This window comes from Mugil cephalus, chromosome 9 (assembly GCF_022458985.1).
Source record: "Mugil cephalus isolate CIBA_MC_2020 chromosome 9, CIBA_Mcephalus_1.1, whole genome shotgun sequence".
NCBI lineage: Eukaryota > Metazoa > Chordata > Actinopteri > Mugiliformes > Mugilidae > Mugil > Mugil cephalus.
In genome coordinates, this window is record NC_061778.1 from 3,843,886 (window position 1) to 3,863,331 (window position 19,446).

At 41.6% G+C, this 19,446-nt stretch overlaps 1 protein-coding gene across 1 annotated transcript; it reads right to left on the bottom strand.

The window, feature by feature from the left end:
* Positions 1-169: 169 nt before the first annotated feature.
* ppp5c (protein phosphatase 5, catalytic subunit) lies at positions 170-8,994 on the bottom strand. The gene is made up of 13 exons (XM_047593901.1): positions 8,841-8,994; positions 4,824-5,065; positions 4,115-4,262; positions 3,827-3,948; positions 3,679-3,744; positions 3,471-3,569; positions 3,210-3,315; positions 2,900-3,042; positions 2,428-2,515; positions 2,294-2,334; positions 2,022-2,200; positions 1,830-1,911; positions 170-1,389 (listed from the first exon to the last, which is right to left on the bottom strand). The coding sequence occupies exons 1-13, from the start codon at positions 8,935-8,937 to the stop codon at positions 1,327-1,329; spliced, it is 1,476 nt and encodes a 491-aa protein (XP_047449857.1). The 5' UTR covers positions 8,938-8,994; the 3' UTR covers positions 170-1,326.
* Between the last annotated feature and the right edge of the window lie 10,452 nt (positions 8,995-19,446).

The following is a 19,446-nucleotide window of genomic DNA, read 5'->3' on the forward strand; positions in this document are numbered from 1 at the left end:
ACGGTCGCTGAACCCGGAAATGGACTTTCCCGTCCGCGTTTGTTATTAAATCTTATGCAAATGCCTTTAATAGGATAAGATAAAGTTAGATAATAACCTCCCTGTTAAATAGGAAACATTTTCACTTGTTTGTGGGAAACTCCTGACACAAAAATAAATGTAGTCGACGTAAATAAAGATACCAGCTTGTTTCTAAAATCACTGGACTGGCTTTTTTTATTCAATAATTTTCTCCAAACATTACACAGAATCTTTAAATGATACAGTATATATACATACACATCAGTGTACTTTGTTATCTAAAAAGTTGAGGGACATTGGACGATGCAGCTGTGCGTTTCAAGACAGGTTTGCATGTTGGACGTCGGTGTGCTGAAGAAATCCACATTTGGGGTTAAAAGGGAACCGGTAATTGAACATGAATTGGAGACTAGAGTGCCATCAGTGTTTGCTGTACACCAAAGCTAGTTTGGAGAGAAGACTGTGCGGGAGCTGCCAGGTGAGTGGCACAATGACGATCTAGGATGAAAACATGGAGAGCAGCAGTATCTTCCCAACAGGGTACAGCAGTGCAAAATAAATGTTACCAGCTACGTGACTGAACCAGCTAAATACACCACTAATGGCAAACAGCACCTTTAAGAGTGTACCCAGAGACCTTTGACGACTTACTTTTTTTTTTTCTATTTTTTTTTTCCTGACTGGAATCACACATGTAATCAGATTTTTGTATTTCTGTAAAATAAAAAATAAACTAACATACTGTAAGGAGTTAGAGGAACACTGATAGACATGCTGCTCTGAAAATCAGTTTACAAAGTTCTAAACTGTGTATGCAGGCCAACAGGACGATGCTAGGCTTCAGAATCACAAGGTGCTCCTTGAAAAACTGAACAATCATTCATTACAGATCTTTGGTACATACCAGCTATTTGATGCCATCTGCTGAGTATATTATATGTGTAAAAACCAAGCAGCTCGAAGGAGACTCATCTGAAATACTCAGGGTTGGTTTCTTTACCAAGTGATGGAACACATGAGCAGGCAAACGGACAATGGAAAGGGGGCATATTTCCAGTTATTATCGTACGGTAAAGTGAATGAATATATCCAGTTTTTTGACTGGGCTGGTCTAAGTGATCTCTTCCCATCTGAACTACACCACGTATGTTCTGCGTACAACTAGCGGAAGTTTGCTGGGGAGAGGGATCCCTTAGGCTAAGCATGAACGAGAGCATGTCCGAGCGCTGGAGGGAATGAGGTGGCAAGGGATGGTTTCGGGTCAGATGGGAGGTCATCAGTGTCACAGACAGATTAGCGTGGCCTCTACATCATCCCCAACTGCATTAGCGTGTTGGCATACGCCATGGGCTTGACATTCGGATGAGGCTGTAAAAGGAGAAAGACAGGAAGATAAACATTAAATCTTTTTAGGTTCTGATACCTGGACTGTCCAACTTGTCGTTTCTTTCAGTATTCATCCCAGACGGCTATTAAAACATTTTTATTTTCTTACCATATGACGAGGATTTGCAATTTAAATCATTACTCCACAATAGTTTCAGTTAACAACAACTAACTTACACATAAGGCCCTGAAGGTGTCACTGTGTCACTGTGCACTGAGCTACAAATACGTTCAATGAAACTCTTGAGTAAATGATTCATAAAACCAATGAGCTACAACAGAATCCATATGAAGCTTTTTTTTTTTTTTTTTTTACATTTAAAAACTATTAAGTCTGTAACATAAGGTCAAAAAATGATAACATTAACCCACAAAACAATGAAGAGATGAATATTCCAGACAATAGTTGAGCTGATACTGACCACAGCAGTGAACTGGTGAAATTCTGGCTTGAGATCTGATGCCCTGAGGTGGATATATGCTCCTTTGTTTCCCATCTGATCACTGGAGGGTGGGAGGGACAGAACAAAACAAACCAACAGTTGTAAGTAAACAGCCTCAGTCCCGGATGATTAAACTGAAGTTCACTGAAGCCGACGATGATGTTTGCGTACCAGTAGTTGGGTGCCGAGAACACGGTGATGCACTTCCCTGAGTGAGTGACCTCGTAACCCTCGGCTTTGACCTCATGACTACGCACGATGAAGTCCAGCTTGTTCTGCTCCAGGAAGCGTTCCGTCACATCTGGCCCGAACTGGCAGCTCACTCCTCGCTTGCTGATCGACCGGCCGTTCTGTGCCAAAGAGAGAAGAGGACAAAATATGTATGTGGACTGAATGATCGTCGCTATAAACCTGTGGAGATCATTCGGTCCTGTGGAACTGACCTGAGGCTGTGGATCCGACCAGAGGAGGTCACACATGGGACCTGTGAACGAATGGTGGAAGGTGTTGAAAGGTACCGATTCTCTTCTGTTAAATAGAGATTTAAAGTGATGGTGTAAATGGATTCTGCCTCTACCTGAGTCTGGAGGCTGTCTATTCCTGTCAATCTTCCTGAGGTCCTCCAATGTGACACCGTCTTCACTGAACAGTCCCCCGTGCATAACCTGACACGGAAAATCTTGTTAGAACTGTTGATGCTGTTATACGTAAATTGTACAAAGTAAAAATCATAAATAGAAGTTGTTGGTTACAATATTAGTATTTAGATTCTTTACTAAACCAACCCACTTTTTGGGTTCTAAGATTAAACATGAGACTCTTTTCATCCCTGAAAAAAATAAGACTGGCGCAACTAAGCTACTGAACTTAAGTATAAGTAAGGAGAGGTTACTGGAAAGAAATGGTTTCACATCAGGGTCATCTAAAGAAAACGAGCTCGACCACATGCACATGCACAAAGAATCAGATTCGAACTGAAACTGCCAGAGACGTCTCACACGACTCTAAATTCAGTCCTGTGACCTCGGGCTCACATTGGCAACGCTTACCAGTACTTTGTTGTTGATACACTGTGCGAGAGGCAGCCACTGGAAGACCTCACTGAAAAGCTGGAACATCTGGGCCGTGTACTTAGCTTTGACCTCCCCTTCAAATCCATACATCTGGTTCATGTTGTCCGTCTCATGGTTTCCTGCAGGTATAAACTCGGTTATTGTGTTTTTTATACAACTACAGTACGACGAGTGCTGCTCGTTTACTCGTAAAACTACGACAACAGGCAGGTATTTAGTTGCTACATAGTATCACTTGTATATACTTGAACATAGATACACGGACACATTTTTTGAACGTTCTCACCTCTAAGCAAGTGGAAGTGGTTGGGGTGGAGCAGCTTGAAGCCGAAAAGGGTAAGAATGACTTCAACAGAGAAAGAGCCGCGATCCACAAAGTCGCCATTGAACAGCTGAACGCTGTGGTTAAGTTCTGTGACGCACAAGGTCTGGATCTGAGACATTCGTCTGATGTAATTTTAGACAGAAACGTACAAACCAGGAAGATGACTACAGCGAACTCTATTTTAAAACCTGACGCGTGGGCGTCTACAAAAACAAAGGATACGTAAGGGTTGGTCTCCGAAGGTAACCCGTTCAGCTTGAAGATGTTGAGGAGATCGTAGTATTGTCCGTGGGTGTCACCACATATAGTTATTTTTTCTGTCTGTGGGAGAGAGAAATGGCACAAATGAGAAATAATAAAAATAAAAAACATCTGGGCTGGATATAATTAGATATCGTCTACTATTGCACTCACTGCTTATGAAACTTACCTCTTTTAATGTGATTTCAACAAGACTCGGTAGCTTTGATAGAACATCTTTAACCTGCACCAAAATCTGAAAGAGGATAAAAGAAGTCAGACGAACATGCGACAGGGAGTTTGAATCAGTGTGATTGGATGCGAATAGACTCGTTTACCTGATAAGCACATTTTCTGTGCAGTTTCTTCTGGTCTTTGAACCAGTCCATCATCTCCTTCATGAACTTTAATGTGACCTTCCCGTCTTCGAGTTTGGGCCCCACATAGTCGTCCTCGATCGCTGCGACGCAACATCATCGTTAACGTTCTGTTTATTTAGTTAGTTCCTCTTTTATGATGCAATAATTTGCTAAATGAGATTACTGTTTGTCTTTAATTACTCTTTTACAAGATAATAATTTGCTCAATGAGATTAGATCTAAATCTGTAGAATACAGGAAACTTACTCATGCTTTCGATGTCCAGAGAGTCAACGACAGATTTTTTTATCTCATCGCTGGCGATGGCTCTTTCAAACGCCTTCTGTTTCACAATCTTGTTACATTCCTGATACTTCATCCTCGCGTCCTTGTCGTTCGGTCGAACCCTCACTACCTGTCAGCAGAAGACGGGACATCACATGTGATAAACACACTGGTTAATCATCACCTGGGACTGAGGCAGACACAGAGGCAGTGACTCGGTGCGATAGCCGTAACAGGACGTCACTGGCAATAAAAGCACATTAATGATCAATTTTTTTAATTACAACGTGCAAACAGTTCCTGCTGGATGAAATTAATTTGCTCTGTGGACGACATTAAAACAATCCACTACATTTAAAAGGTCTGTAAATACACATGAATTATCTCATTATATCTGTACATCTATGCAATGAATTGCTGACTGTGGCTGTAGAAGCGTCTGTTCTCACACCCTGCAGCGTATTAGTTTGCCTCTTATGAAAACAGCGCAAACATCAAATAAAATGCAGTATAAGTGCCTGAGCACTGGACCTAACTAGCATCATGACCGGATTAGAGGATAATCCTCATTTCAGGCCGTTAAGGCAACATGAAAAGCCCAACGCAGTGTGACTGGTTAACAGATACAACTGGTTCTGGACTCGTTCCAGACGACAGACCACATAACAGTGAAACACACATCACTTCTTACCGTCTCGTAGTCCTTAAGCGCGGCTTTGAACTTGCCCAGTGCCATGTTGGAAGTGGCACGGCGGTAATACCCCTTGATGTAGTTCTTGTCTATCTCCAGGGCCTTCGTGGCGTCCGCCAGGGCATAACCGTAGCACTCTGTGCGCAGGTACGCCAGGCTTCGGTTGCTGTAGTAGATGGCATTGGATGGATTGAGCTCCAACGCTTCTGAGTAGTACTTGATAGCATTTTCATAGTCTTTGTCTGGAAAAACAAACGGGAACAAACACCGAGATTGAGATTCTGTACTGGATATTCAAGCCCTTTGCCAACCAAACAACCCTCAACAACAAAGCTGAATTAGGCAATAAGCACCAGGTAAACCTCTCTGCATTTTGTCAAGTCAAAGTTTATTTCTAAAGCACATTTAAAAACAACCTCAACAATTCACGTTAATATAAAACAAATACATATGAGGGGGGAATAAACCATCAAATTAAAATAAAGCAAAATTCAAGATGGCCTGCTCAACATGGACTGAAGGCCAGCGAGAAGAAACTGGTTTTCAACAATGATTTAAAATGCTCCAAACTCTGGTGCGGCTTTGATACAAAAGGGTAGGTTGTTCCACCGAAAAAGGCTCCACTGCCTCCAGTAACAGCTCGTCTATTGATCTCAGGGCTCCGACTAGAGAGTGACGACGACTAATTCTGACAGATAAGACGGTGCCTGACCATTAAGACTCTTAAAAACAAGTAATAATTATTTTAAAATGGACTGGAAGCCATATACTGGTGTATATGTGATCTATTGTTTTGTTGTTTGTTGTTTTTTTGCTGTATTGTGCGTAGCCTGCAGGCGGTGTAACGACGACTCATCCAGCCCAATGCACAGAGAGTTGCAGAAGTCTAAATGAGTGGTAATAAAAGTGTGAATTATCCTCTCAGAATCATGTGTGGTGAGGTAGGACTCGACTTTACTTGGAAGTTTTAATTTTAAAAAGACCGCAACTTGGCTCCGGAAACCAATGAGCTCATCAAATTTAAAAGCGGAGTCGACAATTACAGAGGTTTCTTCTGGTAGGGTGACAATAGGGACGCTAGAGGGCCGATGGCAAAAGTCAAAGTCTTCTAAATTTGAAGTTTACCAGAGTTTTAAATCTGGTGTTTGTGGTGACAGGCGCAGGCTGGTGCACCACATTCACCAGCGCTAACGGGAGGAGCGACTGTAGCGACGGAAACGGCTGCATCGAGTCAGAGGCATCTTAAAATCGGGTTTTCTGATGCTTCAGACGAGAAACGACAACTGACTTCTATTGTTGTGGCCGTTTCACGTTGTCTCCGCCTGCTCTTTTGAAAAAGGTTAGTGTTTACTGGCGAGGAGCAGCTTGTGAAGCGTCTTTCCTGATCGTTCGGAAAAAAAGATTCAAAGCCTTAAACACAGACACTAGCGGTAACAAATAGTTGGAATTACAGCAGCCGCAAACATCCAAATGATTCACAGGTCATGTTGATTCCAGCACCAATAAAGACAAAACCCCACCCCAATAAAGTCGGCCTTAAGCAACTGTGTCTTCAGTCTAAGAGTCATTGATATACTTAGTAAAGTGTGTTGCCCTGTTACTACTTATTAGTTGAAACATGATTCAGATTGATATGGCCGATGTTTGCTGTGAAGTGAGATGACAGGTATTTCAACATCCGTGTGCTCGGGAGTTGTGACTAAAGTTTTCTGAGAAGTTCTTATGCAACGGCGGCGAATCGGCACAAATGATTCGAATTGGTCAGTGTTTGTTTCGCGGCGATGTGCGAAAAAAATTTGATACAAGCCCGGGCGCAGTTCTTCGAACTACATTGCTTCAATAGAATAAAAAAAAACACGCTTCAGAGTCTCAGAGTCAAACATCCCATCTCTACTATTTACAAAATATTTGTAACGGTTCATTTTACTCTCTATTTTTATTTTATTTACAATTTATTGTCTTGGACTTGGAAGTTTTTTATGTATCAATCCAATTATTTCTGCTACTTCTAAATGGAATAATGGAGCTAATCTTGTCAATACACCATCATCAATAACACAATAATATTCTTTATGTGATTATTAGTGGATTCATTCGATTTTGATTAACGATATCTTACAGATATGGTCTCAAACATGGTTCGTTACACTCTCCAATGCAGTCAGATAATTGGATTATAGATATGAAAATAAACAAATATATATAAAGATGACATTTCATCTCATTATTTAACACATTATTTTAACTTCAGGCCACACTCAACATCTGTGAATGGGACGTTCATTCAGCACTGGTTCTGTGAGAAAGGAAGTTATAAATCACAGAGGAATCCTACTTTAATCCCAACTGTGAGCGTACTCTATGGAGATACCCACTGTTCATCCAACTACAAGACTGGCTGTATACAAAAACACTTATCAGCCAATATCACTCCCATTATACTCAATATTTTTAATCCCTCTTTTATGCAAATCCTCAAAAATGTTCATTGCAAAATAAAATTAATAGAGTTTGAAAGGGATCTTATTTCATGCAGCACTCCTCAGACAAAAGACAATCCTGCCACAACAGACAGCATTTCCCCCCCCCCAGCACCTGCTCTGACTCATCACAGTGTCAAACCCGGCTAATGCAGTTGTTTCAATTTAACGGTGGTTCTCGGATGCAGTAGACAGACGTGTCGTAGGCGGGGGGAAAAAACACATTTGGATTACTTTGCCTTTTTACACTGATATCCTCACTATATCGGTCTTGCAAAGCATTTTTGCAGTCTGACCAGATTAATGTGTTGAAGCTGTACAGGAATAAATCTTCTTGTTTGTGAACAGGTTGTCAATTACCTCTTCTCCAGGTATTGGAAAGCAAGGGCAAAGTGTGGCACCGGGTATTGACATGCAATGCAATGTTTTACATCTTATTGTAGCTGTACGAGAAGAGAATACACGCATTAGCACCACATTCAACTCAACTGATTGTAAATAATGTATAAATTGAGCCAGTTAGCCAACTTTTATAGATGTAATGTAATGTATAGATGTAATGGATATTACATATAGAGATACGGTTTGACCCTTTAATTCACAAACACGAGGGATCTAAGATACAAATGTATCCTCAAATCAAACAGCATATGGGGGCGAATCTTAAGTCTGACAACACGGACATTTTGTTAACAATTTACTAATTTGCTATATTTTGAACAGGCGTAAGCACAGACGCCTTTAGAGCCGCGGCCTCACGCATGCGTACTGACGTCCGCGGTTAAAACACCAGTTAAACTCCGGATCAAATGGCCTCTATTAATCCGTAAAATACATATTTAGTCCGCCCTTTGAATGACGTATTTGACAATCAACACAAACTCCTGGGTCGCTCCTATTTTGAAATGCGGCTAAATTAATATGCAGGCAAAACAGAGGTTACAGCGGACTCTCGCTATCGATGCTTCTCTCTGTCACATGGAGCAATTTCTAGACTAGAAATGCGGACACAACGTGACTTGCTACTTTCAATAAAAACTAAAAACTACAACAAAATACCACCGTGCTTCAATAAACGGGTGAATCAAGTTTAAAACGTAACCATTTGAAGAAAAATAAAGCTCTGAGCATTAGGTAACTGCTGATATAAGTTAACGGAAGCTCTGCTGCTTGCTAGAAAATTCTAGGAGTTGTAGCTGAACCTCACTTCAAACTCCACGTTTACCCCCCGACGTCACGACTAAATATAAAAAAACGACTACTGCTACTGTTCAACGCACAAACCGACCACGCACATAAAAACCCCCTGGAGAAAGTTCAAAATCTGGGCGAGTGCATGTCACTCGTGACGGCATGGGTTAACAACTAAATGAATGGGGCTTAGAGTTAGCATTGTTAGCTTAGCCTAACATCTGCGACCGGCTCCGGTTGAAGTGTGCTACGACACAACCGCACCGCGGCCGCAATTTGCGGTCACTTCGCAATTTGTTACAAACAGTCGAAAGGAGCCAGTGACTTGACAGGTCTCCCAGATTACCTTTAAAGTACTTATTCGCCTTCTCCTTGAGTAGCTCCGCATCGTTACCTCCCTCCGCCATCTTCTTCTCACTGCCGTCTTCCGATACGTGCGCCATTGACTCGATGGTCGCAAAGGTCGCAAAGTCTGTTTTTGCTCGGGGAAAAAAGTCATCAAGTGAATTTCGAAGTTGCGCTTTAAAAAAGCTTAAATCTTCCTGCTGCAGGAAGGCTACAAATGTTGTAATTAAGTGCAATTATCTGAATGGTAAGTACCATAGTCTCATTACTTTATATTTCATAAAATGACTACATCAAAGAGAAAGGGAATTTTAGTCGAGTATATTTTTTTATTAATATACCTAATGAAACAGTGGTTAATTAAGTGTATCCTGTGTTGATGCATATTTTCCCGTTTTTGTGCCGTTTTCAGATACGTGCGCCATTGACTCTATACTTACCTTTTTTTTTTTATTCTTGAGGTCAATTTAAATTAAGCAATTCATGTGTCACAAGTATATATGTGTCAGCTACTTTATGTTTGTTTGTTGACTACCTAAATAACTCTTTAGGGGGAAATAATGTCCAGTAGCTTGTACACAAACATACACAGACATCAACACAACACACCAACAAAATCTGCATAATCACCAGTGCAAAAGGAAGAAGGAACACTGGAAATATGACCGTATTAACATGTAAAACTATGTACAGCTGACAAATTTACAACTTTACAAGGAATTACTTTAGCATTTAAACAGTGGCGTTGTACAGTCTGATGGCTGTGGGGACATAGGACCTTCTGAACATCTCAGTCCTGCGGCGTAGTGTGAGAACCCTCCCACTGTTGTTGCTAAATATGCAAATCACCGTAAATATTATGGTATAAAATCTGACGGATTAATTTAATTAGAAAGAGTTATATGTTTGTGTTTACGTAGCTTCATGTAATTACAAGTAAATAATAATTACAAGTACATATTTTTGTTATCTGTAATATTTATTATGAAAAAGTGTGTCACAACTATTATCAATAATAATAACATATATTAATTAGAAACAGTCATTAAATATGAAGAAAAATTATGTTAATCATATATTTTGAGATGTTAAACATTGAATGGTTTCATTACTTTAAGATACACTTTATAAAATAATGACTTCAAAGACTAGAAATTAAATTTTAGTCAAGTCATTTTTCAATTAATATACCTAAAGAAACAGTGGTTAGTTTAATATATCTTGTGTTAATGCATGTTCTCTTGTTTTTCAAGCCTGAAGCTACTTTGGAGTTTTTCTCCTGTGTGTTTTTGTTATGACTGGTTATGTTTCCTGTTGCCTTGAGCAATAATAATTGCCAAATAAAAGTGTGTGGGTGTAAGAGAGAAATATGTGAAACACCTAATACTTAAATATGGAGTATTTATTAACCAACAGGGGTCAGTATATATCTTCCCTAATATACCCCCTGAAACACCTTTTAAAAACCCACTCACTCTTTCATAAAGCAACTTTGTTCGTGTAAGGTTCATAGAAAATGTTGATGTGATGAGTAACGTGTTATAACGGGGTCATTAGTTAGAGATTAGATATGTGATTCATGTGTGAGCCAGTTTTCCCATGTGTGTCTGGACTAATTCCTGGTAGTTCCGTTTTTTTAGCGATAGCCCGTGTCTGCAAATGTGTACCTGACTGGACTGCAAACAAACAAAAAAAAATAAAATTTCCTCATTTCATCATAAAAGCTTTGTCGCACACATTTGTTTTGGTTGTGTCTTAAATGCCTCCAGGCGTGAGAATGTTGGAGTTGGAGACGGCGGGGAGGGCGGCGGCGGTGGCGGCCCTCCAGTAACCACCGATACCACATTGGGGGCGACACGGCGCAGGTGCTCATTTCCACTGTTTTACTCACTCTCGCGTGGCGTGGCTGGTTTACAAAAACATCACGCAGCCTTAAACTAAAAAAAACACATCTCTCACGGAGGCTGTGGGTCACTACAGGGACGTTCGTCTTGTACGCGAGAGCCATTTCTTTGAGGTGTGGGGTTTTGCGGTTTCCTGCATTTGGGCTTCGGTTGTTTAGGGTTAGAAGTTCAAGCGAATAAGTGACGTCCAACCACGAAGGAAAAGGTCCCCAGTCCAGTCTGCCGCCCTGACTCACGAGCGACGTCCCGCAGGAACAGATTAAGAGGGCAAACACTCGGGTGACTCAGTGTGACCCCTGTCATACTCTTACTAACCTCAGAGCGTGAGTTCACTTTCTCTTAGTAAGATTAGCTGATGACTCGTCTCTTTTCCTGAGCCATAACACGTCTGCCCCTGTGATGGTTTTACTAGTAGCGCTTGAGGGAGGAAAAAAGAAGAAGAAAAAAAAAAATTAAGAGCCACGATGAGAGAGAGAAGGAGGAGGGGGGGCTGACGTTAGAACCTCAGCCCCACATGAGAGTAAACGCAGACAGTGAGTGGGAGAGACAGTGTGGGAGGGAGGCAAGGAGAGAGGTAGAGAAAATCTGGCTCGCTGGCAGGAGGGACGAGGAGGAGGAGGGAAATCGTCGTCCTCTCGGGTCCGCGATGCATGAGCATGGGCGTCGAAGGGGTCCTGAGAAAGTTAAAACAAACATAAATGGAGGAGCGCGGAGATATACGAGCAACCAGAGAAAGAGACAGATGAAGGTCAGGGGGAATGTGAGTGACATTCCAGGGCCGCGAGCCAATGAATGATGAGGTCTCCGAGTGAGCGCGGTATATTGTTACATAGGCCTGTTCCAGACCTTCTTACTATTTATCATCCTGTAGCGTATAAGAACATTGTGTAGTGAGTGTTTAACGGTTTTAACTCTTTTTAGGATCCTGTCAGGCGTTTTTTTTTTTTTTTTTTTGCCGTAGACGCTGAAATTGCGACAATCTCCTCTGCTCCCCTCTGTCCAAATAATTCACTAATGAGCGCTTGACTGCTGGGGAGTCTGTGGGGGGTCGCGCTTATTTGAACCATATGTTTTTCTAGCAAGCAGGGCGAAGGATTAAAAAAAAAGAAGGATAAATCACAGAGAGAAAGCCTCACTTCTGTGTTTTTTTTGTTGTTTTTAACCTCGTGTGTGCTTCGGTTTAGTCACTTTCTTCACCTGATTCTCAGTTTTTTGAGTCACGTTATACAGCCGGTGCGTAAACCGACATCCTATAATGACACACTGCATGTTCACTGAAGTTATTTGTGCCACGGGAAGAGCGAGGAGCTGGAAAGTTTGCCTACATGGAAAAAGAAACGTGATGAATACCTGCCTAAATATTCTGCTTGCTGCTTCACCTTTCCACATTAAACCCCGTCCTGTTTTTCTCCTGTGTGTTTTGGACATGTAACCAGGGTGGTTAGGGCGGGGACTGGAGGAGGGTATATGGAAGCATTTCTGTTTATATTTTGCTGAGCGCCTGTTTACATTTCTCGCGAGGCCATTTCGAGTATAAAATAAGATTGGTACCTTCGGCGCACATGCGGTGAAATCAGTGCAGTTTGACGCTGCTGAGCTGATAAGAATTTATAAACAAAAGCTTTTTTTTGTTTGTTTGTTTGTTCTCTGTTCTCTTAAGAATTTTAATGAAATAAAAATCTGCCTTTCATGAGTATGAAACATAAAAATCAAATTGCTCGACCGGCCCGTTTCCTCATCGTTCCATCCGTTTCACGTCTGCACTATAACTTTGATTTAAAAGAGCGGGTTGAGATTTGCCAGTGGAGCAAAGTATGAGAGAACTTTTTCCAATCAAACGTTCGCTAATACAGTTGCCACTGAAACCACGACTTCATACCTGAGCACGAGCCCACACACAGCCCGAGTGGAATCAGTTCTTTGTGGTGGAAATGTGAAACATACTATGGGAGGCTGTGCTTTTTTTGTTTTTTTTAATGGCTCGTAGCCAGGGGCCCCCCTCCTGATTGACCGGCTCCACCGCCTTGTTAAAGGAAATTTAGAAAATAACCATCTAAACAGATAATTAGAACGAATAAAAACAAATTGCAAAGGGAAGTGAAAGCAGCCCAGATTCCTTAAAAGTTAGATAAGGATGAAAAGCGATCTCGCAGCGTGAGCTCAGCTTTTGGCACAAATCTGGCCTTATTTGGCCATATCTCTGGGTATTATGATAATGAACCACTTTGTATTTCCTACTCCGTTTTAATTTCCCCCTTGGTTTTCCCTGCGTCTGTGGCACCGGTCAGGATTTTCTTTTCCACCGTCACATGTTCACCCGATCCTCTTTTTTTTAACTCACGCCTTTTCCCCCCGTTCACGTCTAATTTTGTCATCATTCTCTCATTTATACGCTCTCTGCGTGTCCTCCTTTCTGTCCATTTTTATTTTTATTTTTTGTCTCATTTCGAACAGCATGAGTGTTTGATGTGTGCTGGGCACAAGAACAAGGGAATCGGATGCACACCCCAAACAGGAAATGAGAAATTCAAGCAAATGGACGCATGTCTGCGTGCCGAGGAGAGAAAGACAGAAACTCACAGGGAGGACCGAAGATAGATGGAGCGGAGCAGACGGTGCAGAGGATGTGAAATAGACACACTGAATCAAGAGGCTGTAAATGTTTGAGGGTAGAAGGCTGTTGCGCAACGTATGAGAAAAGAGACAAGAGAGAGGAGCAGTATGATTATTTATAGACGGTGGCCACCCATGACGCTGCTCCGTGATATCAGCCGTCCTCATGAGCCCGTCCAGAGCCCGCCGGAGCTAGACGCCGGCGGTGTTTGTTTGCCGGCTTCACCTGGAGCTAACACCAACTTTGTGACAGGCTTTTTTGCATCACACCCACACCCTACAGCTGTACCCGGCAAACCCTTTTAGTAGTTGAGCTCATAAAACCCCCGGAGCGAGCCCCCGGGATTATCTATCAAAGCGACAAGGAGCCGCGGCGTGACCCGGCGCGGCTCTTTCATCTGGTCGCGCGGCTGTTTTGTTTTTTTCCGCGGTAGTTAGCGGTAGCGACGACATGTTGTGGCGTCTAGTTTATTTTACATGGCAGGCTGCGCTCCTACTGTTTATGAGCAATGAACAACCGAGGCGCAGCACACACATGGTCAAGCTTTTCCCACAGAATGCAGCCCGCATCATAAGTGACTCAGGATGTCTGGGTACACGCACTCTGACCATTAGATGAGTGTGGAACTTAAAAGGGAAGGAAGGCTTCAATAAGCGGACAAGGTGGGAAGAGAGACGAAGGCTGTTGTGGAAAAACCACCTCGGGGCCCCTCCTAACGGGGCCAGAGCCGTCTCAAGTGGCGTGAATTGCTCAAATCTGATGCGGCGAGACGGAGATAACAAACAAGCGAAGCAAACCAGACAGACAGACAGACAGGAATCCATGTCACCGGGGTCGGAGACAAACAGCAAATATGTGTCAGTAGAACAGCAATGCTCTCCCTCTCAAACCGCCGCATAATAAGAGATGCACGCACACACTGAGAGGGGGAGACAGATGTTTTCAAGTCGCTAACGAGACACTAAAACTTTGCCATGTCAATACCAGCTGCGCAGCACAAACAGAGAGACCCCTTCACAGCGTCTGAAAATATCCAGTCACACATAAGCCGGCCATCCAGGATGTTGTGGGGGAGAGTTTCCTCTTCCTGTTGCTCTTACTGTTGGACTTTCCTGTCAGTTACCATTAGCTCCTGACAGACCTTTGGGTTCCTTCCAGACTCATCCTTGTGCCTCTTCTTCTTCTTTTTTTTTTTTTATCTCTAGGGAGTATGATTCCTCACTGTAAAGTATTAGTCCACATCCTGTACTCTTGGGTGGCCAGGCAGGGGAGATGGCATCAGATCAAGGTGTTCCTTTTTTTTTTTTTTTTTTATGCACCTATTTACAGAGCAGAGAGCGGCGGGTATATCTAAGAGAAAAACGAGGACCACACTCGGTGGCGTGGTCACATGTGTTTTTTGTCGGGTGGGTTTTTCGAACCGAAAAAATCAACCGCAGATATACTGTCTTCCAGCTTCTTACTGGACCACGGTGGAATGCGTTTCGCTTTGTGATCTCCATCTTGATCATCACTGTGGTCATATTTCTGATCAGCCCTGATGCATTTTGTCAGATAGTTCCAGGGAAGGCATTGCTGCGTGTGAAACACTTTAGTCGTTCCGTCGCGTTAAGAGTTTGCCTTTGTGATTCAGCGCGGCCAAAGGGGCTGCGCAGAGATGAACTGGCTTAAATTAGTTTCGTTTTCTGGGTTGTGTTAGTGTGTGTGTGTGTGTGGTGGAAGACGTGTGTGTTTATTGTGTGTATGTGCGTGTGAGTATGCCAAAACTGTTGTCAATACTAATTGGTTTGTTTGCTGCCTTGGAGGAAGAGGAGGGTGTAACCTGAGGAGAAAACTGTTTAAGGAGTTTTATTCTGACGTCAACGTGTAATCGCGTGACTTTTTCAGTTTAACATAGTTGACAGGTATCATGGTCGATCACATTTTGTCCGTTTTCAGGCCTTAAATCAACATGGACGCCTATAACCAGTCACCACAAAGATTATTCCACATACTATATACAAAACTGAGTAAACTGAAAGTTACTGTAGTGACTCTGTTGACGTGTGATAAATCCACATTTGACTCACGCACTAGTTTATATGAAATAACTAGGAAAGAGGAGGAAGAACAAACTGTAGAGCAGGTCATGAGATTCTGATTTGACACAGGGAGGTAGAATGTCATGTTTATTGTTTATTTTTTTCATTTACTGTTATTTATGCTCATTGTTTCCATTTCTGTGTGATTTCTTTTGTCTGTTTTTTACATGTTCGAATTAAACTAAACTAAACAATGGGTAAACGATAATGGCTAATTCTCAGACACAGATACATTTTGTTATTTTCCATATAGAATTTGATATATTGCCCCAAAAAAAGAAATATCTGTCATGATTAGTTCAACTTAACAAATGTTGAATAAGCTCATTTTATTATCGTTTAGTTGACATTTTATTGACATCTAGTCATTTTTTATTAATAAGTGGTTGTTTCCATAGTAAATAATTACAGATTCTGTAAAGACATGATCATAATGAACATAAAAAACATTAGTCTTTGGTAACTTTTAATAAAAATGTATCCAATACATATATCTTCAAAAGACCCTCAATTATATATATTGACCCTGTGAATATAATGTTTTACCAACAGTAATGAGCTATAAAAAGGTGGTCAGTGTAGAATTATTTATATTTTTCAGTATTTTAAGGTAAAATTTCTACTTTACATAACTTAATGACTCTTTTAATACAAAAAAGGATAATAAAAAGGACTATATTGCTGCCTGTGATGTAAACATATGAATTACACTCAACATTTTCCTTTTTTTTTCTTTCCTTGTGCCTTTTTTCTTAAATGTCCCAATACCTGTATACATCTACATATACTTGGTATAGATTGTCTTTAATATGTGTACTTTATATATAAATTGTGTATAAAAAATATATTTAACATACTTTTGCATATTTTATATCTATCTTTATACATTCTAGATTCTTCTACCTCTATTATACTTTTATTTTTTATCCCTTTTTCTTACTGTCGTTCCTCCTGTCTCTGCGTAATGATGCTGCTGGATACCAAACATCTATCTATCTATCTATCTATCTATCTACAGATCATATTGGACATCTATGAATGGACTTGTCCGAATATGTCCACAGAGGGACGAACTGATGTAGTTTGCGTGTGAGAGCGCAATGAATCCAGGAGACAATAAAGATCGCATAAACCACACACCACTTCACCCTTGCTGCCCACTCCCAAAGTGCCCCAATCACAGGAAATGGGTGTAAAGCGATGACTCAGCTGGCTTTGACCTCCACCTCCGCCCCCCCAAGTTGCTAACACCACCACCACCCTCTCCTTTAGGGCTGCTTTAATTAAAAAAAAAAAGAGAAGTAACTCATTCTGTCTTTGTTTCAACATCCAGTCTTCCCCTTCTCCTCTGCCTTTTAAAAAATGAGGGCATCCCAAGTTTGGAGATGACTCACAGCTTTCTCCTCCACCCTGCGCTCTCATGCTACTCTCTCCCTCTCTGTGTATAATTCACATGGCCTTGATTTCTGCCTGGGTGAAAGAAGCAGCTGTTGCACAGATGTATGCCCTTATCGTACCTGCTCAGGTATGTCAGGTCCACAGAGGAACTCGCACTGGCAGCGCTGCCCGAGCGCACACGGCCCAGCTCTGATAGCCCTGACATGCTGAAACGTTTATTTATTTATCAAGGCTCCGTTGCTGGAGGCTAACTCGCAAACAAACACGCGCACACATTTGTGCATCCGTGCACATACACGTACTCACACACTGCTTCAAAGGATATCGTGTCATAAACAGAGAGACTGGGAAGGAGGAATGTGTTGTTCATTGGGGAATTCAGAGCTGGTGGGGAGGGAAAGGAGGGGTGGGGGCACGCTGACCTAATGTCCCTCTGTGTGAGCGGAGGCAGCGAAGGAACTGGCTGACGAGCCTTCCTCTGCGCTGTCATAACCCTTGTACGCCCATCGGTGCAGCCGAGGGACACGCCGGGCTTCTTATATTCGCTCTTTGATTGCCCAGAAAGTTGGTGGCAGCTACAGCTTGAGATCACCAGACATTAGGCCATCAACTGTACCAAGTGTAAGGACTGAAAAACATGGTGAAATGTAGCAGTAAATACGGCGAGAACGGGGAAAATGTGGATTATCAGATCAAATTAAGCACAACTGGACTCGACAACGATCCATACGAACAAGTGTGGATTTAGAAAAGTGGATTAGCCTCAGTTTCAGTTAGTTCAAGTTCATTTCAGTTATGATAAATGCAGCTAAATGAAAGATGCTAACGCTAAGAGCTTTTAAAGGAGGACGAGGAGTGATCACAGATATTCCATTTATCGTTTTATTGTTATTTATTGTTGCTTAAGAAGCAACTTAAGGTTTGACTTCATCAAAAAAATAAATACAGCATAAATTAATGTTACCTGACACTAAATGTGAACCACAACACCAGGTTTCTGTGTCTGGATTCAAGTTGTTTCTTTGTAATTCAACAGTCCATTTACTTCTCTTTTCTTTGGCAGATATCTGTAAAAGTGTAAAATCTCTGACTGCTTATCTTTACTTTATTTTATTTGATATGGATATATTACATGCTGCTTTGTTTGGGTGCATGTACTGTATGTAGCAGACCAATCCGACAGACCAAGTTCATAGTATCATTAAGAACAATAACAATAAATGATAATAAATCCCGTTTTAAGTAAGTGATCCACAGGTTTACCCCTTTTGCTGAGAGGACTGATGTTGTGTTTTTCAAATCTTCTGGTTCAGTCAGTCACGCAACAGCTCTTCCCCATTTTTAAAATTATTCTTAGTTGCATGGTTCAAACTAATGCTGCTAATCTCCGCGCTCAACTCCAACTTTTTTACCACTCAATGGTAACCATGGAGACTTCAGCTTGTTTGTTGTGTCCTGTCTGTTACTTTTTGTGTTGCTGCTATTTTGGCCAGGTCTCCCTCCCTGAGATCATCAATCTCAATGGGACAAACCTGGTAAAATAAAATATATATATATAAATAAATAACAGCTGAGAGCCCCCTTGACACCGGAGGCCACAGATCATGGCTAGCTAATGAAAAACAGACCTGCCCCTCGAAAAGAGCTCACACCTCCCTAACCTGCCATTTATCCGATAAGAAGAGTCAAGTTACCGTGTGATACAACCACCGTTGTTAGTGTGTTTCTATCCTTTCTTAACTTTACTTGGATTCAGCAGCGTTGCCTCCTTCTTTCCTGAATATGTGTGTGTGTGTGTGTGTGTGTGTGTGGATGGATGAAGAACTCGGTGGGATGAGTAATAGAGTGTGACTGAGTTTAAGTTTACTCCCAGCGGTGAGGGTCACAGCCTCAGTTCAGCCAAACTCACTCTGGGGTCCACGGAGAGCGGACGCCCTGCCCCCACTCCCCACATGCCTCCTCCTCTGGCTTCTGTAAGTATGCGGCTTCAAGTGTCCAGAAGTATTTAGTTTTCAGTGCACAGTACATTAAAAGTGGTGGAACAACAACAACAAAAACAAGGCCAAGCGGCTGTCGGCCTGGTTTCAAAGTCAGTACGTTTACACGCACATGAAAAAAACCCACTAATTATTGCCTTAGTCTGACTTTAACTGGACAACTTAAGGTTAGCCTGGTTATCTTGGTGCTGGGAAAAGGAAAACATAAACCATTTGTGATTAAGTTTCATTAAATCATGTGTATTTAGACCACATTATAATCTAAAGTGGCATAAAGGTTAAATCATATACTTATTTTAATTAGTCAAACAAATTCAAATATAAAAGTCTCACTCAAGTGAACTCACTTCAGAGTTACAATATCAAAATAACCAGCTTTACAGTTTAACCAATTACAAAAAAAAGAAAATTTGGCAACTTTCAGGCTTTTAAAACTTAATGGATCAAACACATGTATTTTTGTTTACATGCAGGAGAAAAAAAAACAATTGTTGCCTCAATCTGACTTTAACTGGACAACGTAAGTGCATGTAAATGCCTTATTCGGACTTTAACTGGACAACACCCGTACACATGCATGAAATCCGGTCACAGAAGAAGAAGAAGAAGGTAA